Below are 16,186 nucleotides of genomic sequence, written 5' to 3' on the forward strand. Positions count from 1 at the left end.
TTTTTGTTTTAATCAGAAAACTGATTGCTGATTTTTCTTGTTACCATGGTGATTTAAACATTTTTCCCCCCCAGAGCTTGAAAAGGAAAAAATGCATGCTTTAGTACTTTGTTAACTTCCTCAGAGATCAATCTCGGGCCTAAGGGGGTCTGGGACACCATCTGATCCAAGCCCTTCAGTCCACAGATGAGGAAACTGAGGCCTATGAGATTTAAGCATTTTAGGACTAAAATAGCTGCCATTCAGTACCTACCCTAAAGTCCCCTGCTAATGGCAGATAAATGAGACTTGCCCAGGCCAGGTCTCCTGACTCCAGCAAATGGTCTTTGTACCATGTCACTGGACCACATGCTCCCAGCTATGGTGAGATCATCTACCAGAGTTTTGGCTTTAACCTAGAAACGTCCCATCATCCTGCAATACCCTAGGTCCTCCCTGCCCCCCCAACCACCACCACTGTCCTGTTCTTTCAAAACCATCTCCGGATTCACAAGATCTTCTGTAGGTGTTGGAAAGGGTCCCTAGGAGAATTCCTTTCCATATCCAGAAAAGCCAGAGGGTTCGGAGCTCATTCCGAAAGTTCGTGGAACGGTCTCTTGGCGGGGAAACTCTTGACGAGTCTATCTGGAAGTCAGATTGTCAGTGTGGTGGCAGCTTTTTCAAGTTGATACATTTCAGGATGGACACTGGGAACTTCTAAAAATGGTCCCACCTACTGAAGACTGTATAAGACTCCAGGATTGCCGAGCATGATTAAGATCACTACTTAAAGACAAGCTAGCAGTTTGCACAAACGAGGCCCCTGTGTTAACCATATGTCACACACGCCTGCAAACTGCTACCCCCATATCACAGATGAAAAACCACAGCTCAGAGAGGCTAAATAAGTAGCTTAAGATCACTCATCTGGTATAAATGTCAGAGTCGTGTAAGTCCTGGTCTTTCTGGCTTCAAAGTTTCTGCTGTTTTCAGAGGCTCCTGGGGAGGGTTCCTAGAAACAAATGCACCAACTCTTTTATCAGTCCTATAAGACATGTCCCTGAAAGTAATAAATCTTAAAACACGTTTCGAGGGTAAAACAGGTATACGATCACTAGTATTAATAGCTAACATTTGTTGAGTACCTCGGCACGCCAGACCCCGTCTGGGCACTTTATATACACTAGCTCATTTAATCCTTATAACAACTTAACGTGGTATAGATCCTTTTATTTCCCCTATGTTTTAGAGGCAGAAGGAGAGAAGGTAATTTGCCCAAGTCACATAACTGATGAAGGAGAGTTCCCGAGTGGCCAGTGGCCAGAGACTACAGTCTTCGTAACCGGGACACCTCTCAGCCTCAGTTCGTAAAGCAAAGTATGCCAGCCTCAGCACCACTGATATTTGGAGCTAGATCATTCTTTGTTTCAGGCAGTCTACCCCACGCATTGTAGGACTCCTAGCAGCATCCCTGGCCTCTACCCACTCTCTATTAGCAGCAGCCTGCCCTCCAGTTGTGACAACCAAAAACGTCTACCGATATAACCAACTGTCCTCTGGGAATCACAATTGCCCTATGTGAGGGGCAACTGGGTGGCTCAGTCAGTTAAGCATTCATCTGTTGATTTAGGCTCAGGTCATGATCTCACGCTTGTGAGATCAAGCTCCAGGTCAGATTTGTGCTGACAGCATGAAGCTTGCTTGGGATTCTCTCTCTCTCTCTCTCTCTCTCTCTCTCTCTCTCTCTCTGAAAAGTAAACAAATAAGCTTTAAAAAATTGCCCTATTTGAAAAGCGCTGACATAAAGTACAAAACTTCATAAGCTTCCCTAACATTTATGGTGGTTTAGCCTCCTTACTAAAGGTAGATAATTAAACCGAGTAGTCACGATTTCCAAAACTTATCCACATTTTATCTAAATAACATAATTCAAACCAAATTTGGTACATCATCCAACTGGAATAAGAATGTGAATAAAACAAACACTCCTTTCTGATTGACTGGTATAATTAATTCATGGCTCACATTACATCAATGCCATGAAAGAAAAAAAAAGAGAGAAAGAGATGACCACAGGAAGCATAGACCGGGAAACATAGACATAGAGAGTTGTTATTCTTTCCTTCCTTCCTTCCTTCTTTTCTTTCTTTCTTTCTTTCATTTTCTTTCTTTCTTTCTTTCTTTCTTTCTTTCTTTCATTATTTTTCTTTCTTTCTTTCATTTTTTTCTTTCTTTCTTTCATTTTTTATTTCTTTCATTCATTCTTTCTTTCTCTTTCTTTCTTTCTTTCTTTAACTAAAATATCTGCCTGGAAGTCACAATACAAATGCAGAACTTCGCACCCCAGGAGGTCAGAACCGGCAGAGATCTTTGCACGTCTGTTCCAGTCTGCCATGTTACAGAAGGGGCACCAAAGTCCGAGTAACCTACGTAACGGGCGTAAAGTTACTTAGCAAGTCAGGGCCACTGGACTAGAAGCTTCTCTCCTGGCTTGCTAGGGTCTAGGTGTGGTTGCGTGTCCTGCACACACCGGTTTAAACATTCAACACCTGTCATACATGTGTCTCTGCAGCCAGTGGTTCCCGTCCCACACCAGCCCGGGCCTCCTCAGAACCCACGGCCCCGTCCACCAGTCCGGCTGTGACTCCAGCTGCAGATGCCTCCGCTCAGGACCAGCCGACGGTCACTAATAACACAGAGCCTTGAGAGTGAACTGTGCGTTCCAGGTCTCTCCCGATGAGAGACAGTCCTTCCAACAGCTGGTATTGGAAAGCTGGGGCTAGGGCATTATACTGATAAACACCTTACATACATGTCTTGTCAACTGGATGCGAATTTTGCACTTGGTGTCTTTTTGTTTGTTTGTTTTAATCAAATTAGGAGGAAGTACCCAGAGCAGGCAGTGGCTAAACCAAAGGTTATCAGCCAGCTACAAGGAGACTGCCGATCACAGGGGCCTGTTGAGGAGGTTAATTGGGCCACTGCAGATGTGTGTATGGGGAGTCAGAGTTTGCCCTGTGGCCCATCTGAATCCTTACACACTGAGATGCATTTAAAAAAAATCTTAGCCCCTGTTCATTCCCTGTTATTAAAGAACAGAAAATTGTGACTTGTCTACCAGGTAGAGAATATTTCGGTATGTGTGTTTGCCACAGTCCGGCTCCTCAAAGTCCAAAAGACGGGTTTCAATTTGATTTCCAAGACCCGGCGGTTCTAAGGCACCTTGAAATAAATGGGTTATGGCTGGAAATGCAGGGAGGGTGATGGCTTTGTAAATGGGTTTACATTTTTCTCCTTGGATTTTTCTAGGGTCGGGCTTCCGAATCATTTAATGACATTGTTGGATATCGTTTACTTTTCAATCAAATCCATAAAATAACATTTAGAAAATCCTTAGTATTTAACTGTAGTCTTCTCCATGAATTACCCATTAGAATAGACTGGCAGCAGGGGAATATGCAGGAGATAAGCCTTTAGCTCATAGTTCCGTCCCTACCCCTTATGCCTGCCTGAGTTTGTGTGAGGGTGTGTGTGTGTGTGTGTGTGTGAGAGAGAGAGAGAGAGAGAGAGAGAGGGGGTTGGGGGGGAAAGAGGAAGAGCAGACTGTCTGTATGCTGTATGCTGCTAAGGTAGTAAATAAATCAGTAATGCAATATTGTGGGTCCAAACTACTCTTTGCACTACTTTATTTACAGTAGTAAATAAAAATTATTTTTATACTGTTGACTTCTGGGAAGTGGCTTTTTTTTTTTCCTTTTTCATAGTTACTGCTGTCCTCATACAAAGTCCTAAGGTCCATGCATGCTCCCCAAGGAGGCAAAAAAAAAAGAGTCCTCCCTATGAGAGGGATTATTTCTGGTAACCATGAATATTTACAGATATAAAGGTGGAAGAAGGCTCTTCGCCAGGGATCCCATGCTCAGAGTTTGGCCCCCCGTGATGTTCGCATGGTGCCAAACATGATTTCGGGGCTTCTGACTACTCTGGGGCTGTATTTATATCAGTTCTGGGTAACACCTGCAGCCCATGCTCTTTCTCGTGTGCCTACTGTGTGTGTAGAACGCTCTTGTTTTATCAAAGGTGGTCTTTCCTGTTTGCGAGCGAGCCAGACTTTGGAGTCTGACAGCCCTGGATTCAAATTCTGGTTCTATATCTTACTAGCTTGATAACCTTGGGTGAGGCATTAACCCTCTCTGAGGCTTGGATTACTGCTTTATAAAGTAAGGGTCGTAAAATCCACCCCTCGGACTTCCCATGCAGCTTAAATGACATAATGGAAGTAAACCCCCCCCAAGGCAGTGCCCTAGACGTGGTTGATTGTTATTTTTATTAGAAAGAGAAGGCTGAGGGGTGCCTGGCTGGCTCAGTCGGTAGAGTAAGAGACTTTTGAGCTCAGGGTTCTAAGTTCAAGCCCCACACTAGGTGTAGAGATGACTTAAAGATAAAATCTTTAAAAAAGAGAGAGAGAGAGAAGCCCGGGAGTCCAGATACCAGGTAAAGGGCTCTTTGCTCTACCTGGATCCTCTCTCCATGGCAAACACACTCACTCCTCAGTTGCTGGGATCATAAAACTGCTGGTGGCTCACAGCTACATCCCTCACTGGGAACTGCCATCAGCTACAGGGACCTGCCCAAGGTTATGTCCTTGTAAGAGCACCTCACGGCCAATGACTTGTTGATATAGGGCAGGCTTTCTCAACCTCAGAACTAGTGACATTTGGGACCTGATGGCCACCTTGTGTATTGTAGGACATTTAGCAACAGCTTCCCTGGTCTCTACCCACTAGATGCCAGTGGTGCATGTACCCCCCCCCACCCCCCCCCCACACCAATTGTGAGAGCCAAAAAATATTTCCGGACATTGCCAAATGTTTTCACGGGAGTGGGGAGGGAAGGAACTCATCCCTGCCACCCTTCACCTCGGGAATGACCAATGTAGGAAAAAAGGCTTCTTGCTTCAACTTGGAACAGCCCCGAAGGGCCCTCCCAGCTCCAGGATGCCAGCTTGGTGGCAACCTCATTATAGTTCAATATCTCCCTCTGCCCCATTCTGCCTTCCTTGTTTGTGAAGGATTTCCTGACACTGGTCCCATAAAATTTCACATGCCACCTTGCACCTCAGAGTCTTTTTCCAAGGAACACAGCTATATTAGTCTGCTAGCGCTGCGATAACAAGGTATCCCAGACTAGGGAGCTTAAACAACACAAATGTTTTTCCTCACAGTTTTAAAGCCTGATCCGGGTCCAAGATCCAGGTGTCAGCAAGGCTGTTTTCTTCTGTGGCCTCTCTCCTTGGCTTGTAGGTGGCACAGTCTTCCCTCCATGTCTGGCTGTGTCTTCATCTCTTCCTCTTATAAGGACACCAGTCACATTAGATCAGAGCCCACCATAACGACCTCATTTTACAGCACTGATCTCCGTAAAGGCCCCATCTCTGAACACAATCACGTTCTGAGATACTGGGTGTTAGGACTTCAATGTGAGAATGTTGGGAAGACACAATCCATCCCATAACATCAACCGGAGACACCATGGGAGCCTGCTTCAGTTCCAAAGCGTGGATTCGTGGGAGCCATCCTGATTCGAGACAGTTGGCCAAACGTGCTCACCTGCAGGTAATGTGGGAAAGAGCTGGAGTCGTTTCGGTACCAGACGACCTCAGGAGAAGCTGGTAGGTAGGTCACACATCAATTCATGTCCCAGCTTAGACACCTGTTCTCATGGGGGTTCTCGGGCTGTATGATGGGGGTCCAGCCCACACCTTCTCAAACCTTGACCTCCCTCTTCTCTTCTCAAGCTGTAAATTCAATTCCTATGAGGCTAGTGTCCAAGCTGACTGGAACATAACCTTGCATAGTGAAGTCAACATGGGTTGGAGACGGGGGGAAGGAATGGAAGGGTAGGGTCAGAACTGATATTTACTTCCTTTCTTATTGTCCCCTCCCTTTGGAATAGTCTTGGATCAGGGGGTGTACACCAGTAAATTGTGAAACAAATCTAGCACACAGATGTGATTTCTTTGTCACATCCAATGTATTTTTTTTTAATTTGAATTATTTCCTAACATCTTAAAATCAAGGATTTGGGGCTCTTCCTAATAAAAATCTGAAGATGTAAAAAAGTAGCTTTCCTTCCCACATGGCAAGAATGAGCTGAAGCTAAGGAGGTCTGCTCCTTTTAGATAGAGCTTGTGCCTTCTGGTCTACCCCAGTCCCTACCATTTCCTGTTGAGTTACACCTAGCCCACCTAGGCATTTGAGTTTACAATCTATGCTTTGTACTTCCTTCTTTTATTCTTAGTGACCTCATTTTGGCAAATCTGAGAGAGATGCCCAGATTCATCTAGTGCTTAATCATTGTCAAGCTTCTGTTAGCTGGATAGGTAGTGGTCTTTCTTTCCACTCTTTGGTAGAGAGAGATGCCAAGTTGTGACTCATTTGAAGTCCCAACAAAGTGTCTAAAAAAGTTGTAGGATACAATGGCAATTAAAAAATAACCAAAAATATTTTTTAAAAAAATTTTAATGTCTGGTAATTAACCCAACAGTAAATTCACTAGATCTTCACCAAGAAAGCTAAAAATTTTATTTTAGAAGAGTTTTTTTAAGTGTATTTGTTTATTTTGAGAGCGAGAGCATGAGGGAGGGGCAGAGAGAGATTGAGAATCCCAAGCAGGCTCCGCATCATCAGCATAGAGCCTGATGTGGGGCTCAAATTCACAAATTGAGAGACAATGACCTGAATTGAAGTCAAGAGTCACATGCTCCACTGGCTGAGTCATCCAGGCACCCCTAAAAAAATTTTAAGCATAAAAGAGGATATAAAGTAGTCCGAATGTCCATTGATAGAATAATAACATACAAATATGTTAATTTCCTCAAAGTTAATGTATAAATTCAACGACATTTCAACCAGTCCTGATTCTGTGTTTGTGAGGAACTGATAAGCTGGTTTTAAGATGTGTATGGAAGGGGACACGTCCATGTACAGGTGAAGAAAATCCGAAAAAGAAGAAGAAAGAGAAGTGACTTACCAAACATCATTTTACCTCAAAGCACAGGAACAAAAACAGTGGGGTGGCGATGGAGGTATAGACAAATGGTTCAAAGGGGAACAATCGGGAACCCAGAAGCAGACCAGTTATAAATAGACATTTGGTGCATGGTAAAGTGTCATCACAAACCAATTGGACTAAGAGCGGAATGTTTAGTAGACAGAGTCAGGAAGTTGGCTATTCCCAGGTAGAAAAACAAGATGGACACTGTATTTCCCGTCCTTTATATAAAAAAATAAATAAATTTCATATTTAATTAGACTTAACTGTGAAAGGCAGAACTGCAAGACTCGTAGGAGAAAACTCAGGAGAGTATTTTACTGAGCTTGAATCAGAAAAGATTTTTTAAACAATATATACATTTCTTTTTTTCAAAAATGAAGGATTTCTGCTGTGATGCCACAGACAAAATTGGCAGATTGGTGACAGACGGGGAGAAGGCTTTCGCAACATCCATCACCACGAAGGATCAATGTCTGCATTGGATAAGGAATGCACACTAATCGACCACAGCAGAAACCCCAGTAAAAAATATATATATATACATATATATATGCATATATATATATGTATATATGTATATTCAAAGCACATGATCAGGCAATTTATGGAAGGAAAAAAAATCTAATGACATACAAGTGGATAAAAGGCCGCTCAATCTAACCCAAAGTCAAAGAAATACAAATTAAAATGAAAAGATATCACTTCATAACCACATATTTGCAAAAATGAGAAAGACACATAAGACTGAGATATGGGGGAAGAGAAGCTCTCAGGCTTAGCTATCACGAGGGCCAACAGCTGTGCAATATGGAGGCAATGCACTTACTGAAAATTAAGTGTTTATTACCCAGCAAGTCTGTTCTTGAGGACGGGCTCCACAAATTGCACATCCGACAGGGGATGCGTATGAGGGGGCTGTTCATCACAGCACCGTTTCAGAGAACAAGGAGATGGAGCAGCCTGGAAGTCCATCATTCGGAGAACGGACGTGGTAGATGAATATGACGGAAAACGATGTGCCAGTCAGAAGGTAAGGAACCAGACTTATGAGCAGCAGCATAGAGAGATGTACAAAATATATTAACACATGAAAAAAGTAAGCAACTGAGTAAGATCTGATGTCAATACTGTTTGTGTAAATTAAAAATCCAGCTCCCAAGGAATACCATACGCGCACGCGCGCAGGCGCACACACACACACACACACACACAGCTCTCAACCTTGGTGATATTCACATTTTGGGCTATCTAGTACTTTGTTGTAAGAGCTTGTCCTATGTATTGTAGGATGCTTAGCAGCATTTCTGGTCTCTCTCTACTAACTGCCAGTAGCACCCCTTCTGCTGTGACAACCCCAAATTTCCCCAGATGTTTCCAAATGTCCCCGGGTAGGGATGGAGGAAAGTCTGTCCTGGTTGAGAATCATTAGGTCAGATCATATATCACGGGCTCAAACTATTAGAGTAGCTAGTTAAGTATTCAGAGGCAGGGACTAGAAGACAGACTGTATGAGGAAAGGAAAAGTATTACAATAAAAAAGAGCAGTGTTTTGCACGCCAGGTGATGGTATGCCATGAACTGAAGAGAATGATTAATACTACGGTGGGTAACTGGGGTCAAAATACAAGAAGCAAAGAAAAACAAAAGAAACTAAAATTGGCCTCAGTCGTCAGAATTGGCAGGTGTTTATTGGAATTCGGTCTTCTACCATTTGAATATCCTTGTAGGGAAAAAGTAAGTAGGCCCTATAATCTCTTGATTTTTGGCTTTCCCTGTGACTTTAGGCACAAGGAGGAAGGCTTGGCTTTCCTTTAATGAGCCTGTGCTGAAGCATCTTTTGCAAAAGCTCTGGTGCCATGAAGACAGTGTTGGATTAACCAACGGACAAAGCATATCCTGTGGAGATCAGCAGAGCAGAGACCTATACACCGGTGAGAAAAAGCCCTGATGAAATTGCCTGGATTTTAAAACTAGAAAAAGCTAGAAAGGAACTTTAAAAAAATATGTAATATTTTCTAAAAGTAGTACATTACTAAAAGGTACAAATGGGGAATAAAACTAGAGTAGCTTTATTAATATCATACAAAATAGACGTTAAGACAAGGGGCATTACAAGAGACAAAAAAGGGACACTTCATTATGTCAAAGGGGATAATGAGGGGCGCCTGGGTGGCTCAGTCGGTTGAACGCCCGGCTTCAGCTCAGGTCATGATCTTGCAGTCTTTTGAGTTCGAGCCCCGTGTCGGGCTCTGTGCTGACAGCTCAGAGCCTGGAGCCTGCTTCCGATTCTGTGTCTCTCTCTCTCTGCCCCTCCCCTGATCACGCTCTGTCTCTCTCTCTCTCTCTCTGTCAAAAACAAATAAACATTAAAAAAAATTTTTTTTTAAAGGGATAATGAATCAGGAAGATAGAATAATTAGAAATATAGGTATGACTAGTAACAGAATGTCAAAAACGTATGGAGCAAAAACTGACAGAAATAAGGAGAAATAGACAAATCCACAAAGTATAAATATTAATACACTTCGTTCAGTAATAGAACAAGTAAAACTAAATCAGTAAGTATACAGAAGATCTGAATGACAAAACATTTTATAAATGTTTTAACATAAAAGACTACACCCAAAAATCACAAAATACACATTCCTTTCAAGGGCACATAGAACGATTACAAAGATAAACTATATTCTGATACATAAAGAAAGTCTCAATGGAATTTAAAATATAGAACTTTTACAGAACATGTTATCTGACTACAATGGAAATAAATTAGAAGTTAACAAACTAAAGCAACTAGATTAGCTGGAAAATAAACAATACATTGCTAAACAACTCATTGGTCAAAGAAGAAATCTCAAAGAAAATTAGAAAATATCTTGAACTAAATAATAATAAAAACACATCAAAATTCGTGGGACTATATATATAACATTAACTGTTTCTAAAAAGTAGATCTCAAATCAATGATCTAAGTTTCTACCATAAGGAAAAAGAAGAGCAAGATAAACTCAAAGTAAGCCCCCCCCAAAAAAAAGGTAAAAAAGAAAAAAGAAGATATCAATGAAATTGAAACCAGAAAATAAAGAAAATCAATGGAATTAGGAGCATCTAGTCAAGCATCTGAGACTTTGGCTCAGGTCATGATCTCGTGGTCCATGATGAATTCAAGCTACACATCAGGCTCTGTGCTGACAGCTCAGAACCTGGATCCTGCCTCGGATTCTGTGTCTCCCTCTCTTGGCCCCTCTCCCCCTCAAAATAATAAATAAACATTTTAAAAAAAGAAAAAAAAAAAAAGAAAATCAATGAAATCAAAGCTGATTATTTGAAAAAAAATCAATGAAATTCATAATGGTCTAGAGAAAAGACACAAAATTGTCAATATCAGGAATAAGTGAACAATATAACTACAGCTCTTACAGACATAAAAAGATTAATAAAGGAACATTATGAATACTTTACACCAGTAAATGTGATATCATACATAAAATGGAAAATTCCTTAAAAGATATGAACTGCCAAGGCTAATGTAAAAATAGGTAATGTGAATAGTCTACAGCTTTTAAGGAAATTGAATTCATAGTTTAAAAACCTTTCCAGAAAGAAATTTCCAAGCCCAAATGGCTGTAGTGGTGAATTCTATCAAAAATTTAAGAAAAGGGGCACCTGGCTGGCTCAGTTGAGAGAGCATGTGACTCTTGATCTCATGATTGTGAATTTGAGCTCCACATTGGGTGTAGAGATTACTTAAAAATTAAAAAAAATCTTTAAAAAAATGAAGAAAAATAGAATCCCAACTCTACACAAAAATTTTGGTAAAAAATAAGAACAGGAATTGCTTCAGAATTTATTTTACAAAGCCAAGCATTACTTTGACGTCAAAATCAGACAAAATATTACAAGAAAAGAAAACCAAACTACATATCAGTATCTCTCATAAACACAGATACAAAAACCTCTAATCAAATATTAGCAAACTGAAACTAGCAAAAAGGGTATTAAAAAGCATAGTACATCATGACCAAATGTAGTTTATCCCAGGAATTCAAGGTTGATTTAACATTTGAAACAAATCAATGTAACTGACCATATTAAAAGGCTAAAAAATGTAAAAAAGGGTCATCTCAATAGATACAGAAAAGACATTTGGCAAAATCCAATATTCCTTTATGATAAAAACAGACAGTAAATTTGGAAGAGAAGGGAAATTTCTCAATTGCATAAAGGGCCTATGCAGCAAAAGCTACAGCTACATTGCAGTTAATGGTGAAAGACTAAATGGTTCCCCCTGACTGGAAACAACACAAAGATGTCAGCTTTCACAGTTCTATTCAGTATTGTCATGTAAGTCTTTTGTAAAATTCTGAGGGATATGCACAAAAAGATACTGTAATAACTAAATGACCTTCGTAAGCCTGCAGGACTCAAAGTCAACATACAAAACCAAATTATATTTGGATGTATTACCAATGAATAATTGAAATGTGAAAAATTCTTTAAAAAACTATAATAGCACCAGATAATAAAAAATATCTAGGGATAAATTTAACAAAGATTTAAAAGATCTGTATTCTGAAAACTAAGAGCATGACATTGCTGGATAAATGGGACAGAACAGAGAATCCAGAAATTCTCGCATATATATGGTCAATTGATTTTCAACAAATTTGCCAAGACATTTAACTGCCTTGGAGAAAGAATAGTCTTTTCTTAAAAACAACAGCTTGAAAGTCATAAGCAAAAAATTGAAACTGCACCTTACCTTACACTACAGATAAAAATTAACTCACAGTTTATCACAGATCTAAATCTCCAGGCTAAAACTATTAAGCTTCTGAAAGAAAATATGAGCAATCTTGAATTAGCAAAGATTTGTATAAAGGACACAAAAACATGAACTAAAGAAAAATATCAATAAACTGAATTTGATCAAAATGAAAAATTCTTACTCTTCAAAAGATACTGTTAACACAAATGAAAAAAACAAGCCACAAAGTGGGACAATATATCTGCAAAAAATGTATATGACAAAGGACTTGTATACAGCATACATCAAGAACTCTTACAACCTAATAACAAGACTTCAAAAATCCAATACAAAAAAAAGAGTAGGGGGTACAATCTGAACTAAACAGACTTTTCATCAAGTTAGCTATAGGGATGCCAAATAAGCACGTTAAAAATATACTCAGTATCAGCAGTCATTATGGAAATGTAAATTAAAATCACATTGAGATATCACTGCATACTTACTAGCATGGCTAAAATTAAAAGATTGATCATATTGGGGCACCTGAGTGGCTCAGTCATTTGAGCATCCAACTCTTGATTTCTGCTCAGGTCATGATCTCATGGTTTGTGAGATCAAGCCCTACATAGGGCCCTGCACAGACAGGGCAGAGCCCACTTGGGATTCTCTGTCTCTCTCTCTGGACCTCTCCCCAATTTGTGCTCTCTTCCTCTCTCTGTCAAAAATAAATACATAATTTTTTTTGGAAAAAAAGAAAGATTGATCATACTAAGTGTTGATGAGGAGATGAAGAAACTAGAACTCTCATTTACTGCTCATGGGAATGTAAAATGTGACCACCACTTCAGAAAAAAGTTTGGCAGTTTCTTAAAAAGTTAACAGAGTTAATTAAGTGTTAGTTAATTAATTAATTTAGTGTTGTCAGATAAAGGAAGTTAAATTTTAACCTCACATAAATAATAAATAATTTAAAAAAAATTTTTTTAGCGTTTATTCATTTTTGAGAGATGAAGACAGACAGAGCATGAGTGGGGGAGGGGCAGAAAGAGAGGGAGACACAGAATCTAAAGTAGGCTCCAGGCTCTGAGTTGTCAGCACAGAGCCCCATGCGGGGCTTGAACCCACAGACCATGAGATCTTGACTTGAGCCGAAGTTGGACGCTTAACCCACTGAGCCACCCAGGCGCTCCAATAAATAATTTTTAGTATAGGTATGTCCTAAATATTTAATGGGATATATATATATATATATATATATATATATATATATATATAACATATATATATTATATAAGCCATATAAGCCAGCCATTCCACTCCTAGGTATTTACCAAAGAAAAGTAAAAACATATGTCCACTGTACATAGTATTCATAGCATCTTTCTTTGTAATAGCCCTAAACTGGAAACGTCTCAAATGTCCATGAACAAAAGAAGGGATAAATAAATGATGATATATCCATACAGTGCATTACTATCCAGTAATAAAAGGGAATGGACTATGGATACACAAAAAGCATGGATGAATATCGAAGTAATTATTCTGAGTGAGAGAAGCCTGACAAAAAAGAGTATATACCAAATTATTCCATTTACATGAAATTCTAGAAAATATCAACTCATTTATAGTGACAGAAAGCTGACGAGTGATCGCCTAGGGCATGCAAGGGTTGGGGTGAAATGTGGGACAGGGGATGCAATTGAAACTTCTGGGAGGGATAGATATATTGATTACCTAGATTTTGAGGATGGTTCCATGGGTGTTTACATGTGTCAAAACCCATCAAGTTGTGTTCTTTAAATATATGCAGTATGTTGTATGTCAATTACACTTCAGTGAAGCTGTAAAATTTTATTTTTAATTTTCCTGTGTGAATTAGCTGCGTATATAACAGTGTGTGAATCTTTGTGGTGGATAAAACAAGCATTTTACTTACTCAGGAAAGAGGACTGACAACCATAAAAAGTTAAATGAAAGCACAAGCATTAAACAAAATGAAATTGAGATCATATTTGCAAATATTAAACCAATGTATTTTAATTTCCCCTACAACTCATGTTCCTTTGAAGCTTTCTCTCTCAGAGACAGTCCCAAAGCTTATAACCAGAGAGTGGAAGAAAACAGATACTTGACTTCATTAACAAATGATGGGCTTGCCAATTAAGCCTGGTGGGGAAAGAGTGGGTTTCCTACATTTCTTTAGTTATATCAAAGGATAGATTTGGAGGTCTAGCCCAAAGATTTTTTTTTAATGGTTGTTTATTTATTTATTTATTTATTTATTTATTTATTTTTCAGAGACAGAAACAGAGAGAGAGAGAGAGGAAGGGACAGAGAATCCCAAGCAGGCTCCACACTGTCAGTGCAGAGCCTGACTCAGGGTTTGAACTCAGGAGCCATGAGATCATGACCTGAGCCAAAATCAAAATTTGGGCACTTAGCCAACTGAGCCACCAAGGCCCCCTAGCTCAAAGATTTTTCTGTCAATGGTGGAGAGACAATTTTCCTTCTGCTTGTGACAACTAGATACAATGGTTGAAAGAGTATAAGGAGGGAAGAGAAAAATTCACTCTTTCCAGCCAAAGGATGGTGGGGGACAGAAGAGAGAAGCAGAATTTGAAAGAGGAAACCAGATGCCATGGTTGTCCCTTCTCACATCCTCTCAATATCCTCTGTGCTCCCGCCCCTACACATTCCTAGTCCTCACAAGGACTGACTCTCAAGCTTAGACACAGGGAAGCCCTGGGGCACAGGGACCTCTATCTTCCTTCCATTGGAAGATGCCAGTCTTGCAGACCCTCCGCCCATACCTGAGGTTCAACCAGTGTCTCTGTTTGCCGTAGCCAAGAGGAAGAGCCTGAGGATTCCCTGAATCTTCCCGGCTTTCCGTGTGGTTTGAAGGTGTCCAGAAACACGTGTGTGCCCTGAGGGAGAAATGTGGAAGGAAGCTGAGGGTGCTGGCTGCCTTCTCTAGCAGGGGCTGCAGCTATGGGAATCTTTAAACATCAATGAAAGCAAGAGTGGAGTTCATTGGTTAGTGGTTGTTGGAGAGGATGTCTCTGAAGTGCTGCCCAGGCCAAGGGAAGGGACCACAAGTTTGCTGACAGCAGATATTTGCTTCAGAGTCTGGCTCAATGACTAGACAGTCTGAAGACTTTATACATATACCACAAGGATCCTGCATTTCCCACCATTACACCATCTTATGAGGGAATTTTGGGGGTGAGGGTGGGGGGTGAATCTGGAAGAGGAGACATTTTACATAATGAATCTGAACATCATCCAAAGACACTGTATTAGTTTATTACTTTGGACTAAATAGTTCCCTCACTCCACTTCCCACCCATCCCCACCAATACCCATGGGATGCACACTCAAAAGTAAGTCTAGCTTATAGACAAACTAAAGAAAATATATTTCCAATGCACATCTGAGTGTAATGTACATACCCTTACAACCCATTACCAAGAAAACGCAGGATGTTCAAGGCATTCTATGATGGAGAGCAACAGTGGTAGTTAGGAAGTGAGGGATAGTCACAGAGGTGGGGACTGAGTCTTGCCAGCTGGGCAGGATTTTGGCCAGGCAGATTAGAGAAGCATATCTGATGGGGAGAACTGCCTGAACAAGGGTCTGTAGGAGAGGACATGCACAGTGGGAGAGAGAGTGGAGCAGAGAGCTCCTGTTGATGGAAGAACTCTGATGCCCCACTTTGTTAGCATGACCAAGGAACTCAGCAGTGATTGAGCTCAGAAAATGCCAGCTTTGAGCAGGCATGGGCTTGTCTTCTGGAAACTTTGCAAAGAGAAAGCCAGAGAACATGGCCACCCAAATGTCAGTTGGTCTCTCAATAGGTCAAGAAGCTGAACGTGGCTATCTGATGGTTCCTGGTGCTCACAGAGTGACAAACTGCTTCAACATGTCACTTAGAGAGACTGAGGTAATTGTTTTGTGTTTTTTTTTTTAATTTTTTTTTTTTTTTTTACATTTATTTATTTTTGGGACAGAGAGAGACAGAGCATGAACGGGGGAAGGGCAGAGAGAGAGGGAGACACAGAATCGGAAACAGGCTCCAGGCTCCGAGCCATCAGCCCAGAGCCTGACGCGGGGCTCGAACTCACGGACCGCGAGATCGTGACCTGGCTGAAGTCGGACGCTTAACCAACTGCGCCACCCAGGCGCCCCCTTTTAATTTTTTTTAATGTTTATTCATTTTTGAGAGAGACAGAGTGTGAGGAGGGGAGGGGCAGAGAGAGAGGGAGACACAGAATCCGAAGCAGGCTCCAGGCTCTGAGCTGTCAGGACAGAGCCTGACATGGGGCTTGAACTCATGAACCGCGAGATCATGACCTGAGCTGAAGTCGGATGCTTAACCGACTGAGCCACCCAGGTGCCCCAGAG

The 16,186-nt window shown here is 40.8% G+C and overlaps 1 protein-coding gene across 7 annotated transcripts in view; it reads left to right on the forward strand.

Moving 5' to 3' along the window:
• Positions 1–2,814, forward strand: part of SEL1L3 (SEL1L family member 3) — a 104,630-nt gene extending 101,816 nt beyond the window's left edge. For 6 of the 7 annotated variants that reach the window (XM_045474352.1, XM_045474353.1, XM_045474346.1 and 3 more), the window contains one exon: positions 2,552–2,814. In XM_045474352.1, the coding sequence (XP_045330308.1) occupies positions 2,552–2,623 (72 nt within the window). In that variant the 3' untranslated portion in view covers positions 2,624–2,814. The remainder of the gene's footprint in view (positions 1–2,551) is intronic. The other variant, XM_045474348.1, reaches the window with a different exon arrangement.
• Positions 2,815–16,186: the final 13,372 nt, after the last annotated feature.

This window comes from Leopardus geoffroyi, chromosome B1 (assembly GCF_018350155.1).
Source record: "Leopardus geoffroyi isolate Oge1 chromosome B1, O.geoffroyi_Oge1_pat1.0, whole genome shotgun sequence".
NCBI lineage: Eukaryota > Metazoa > Chordata > Mammalia > Carnivora > Felidae > Leopardus > Leopardus geoffroyi.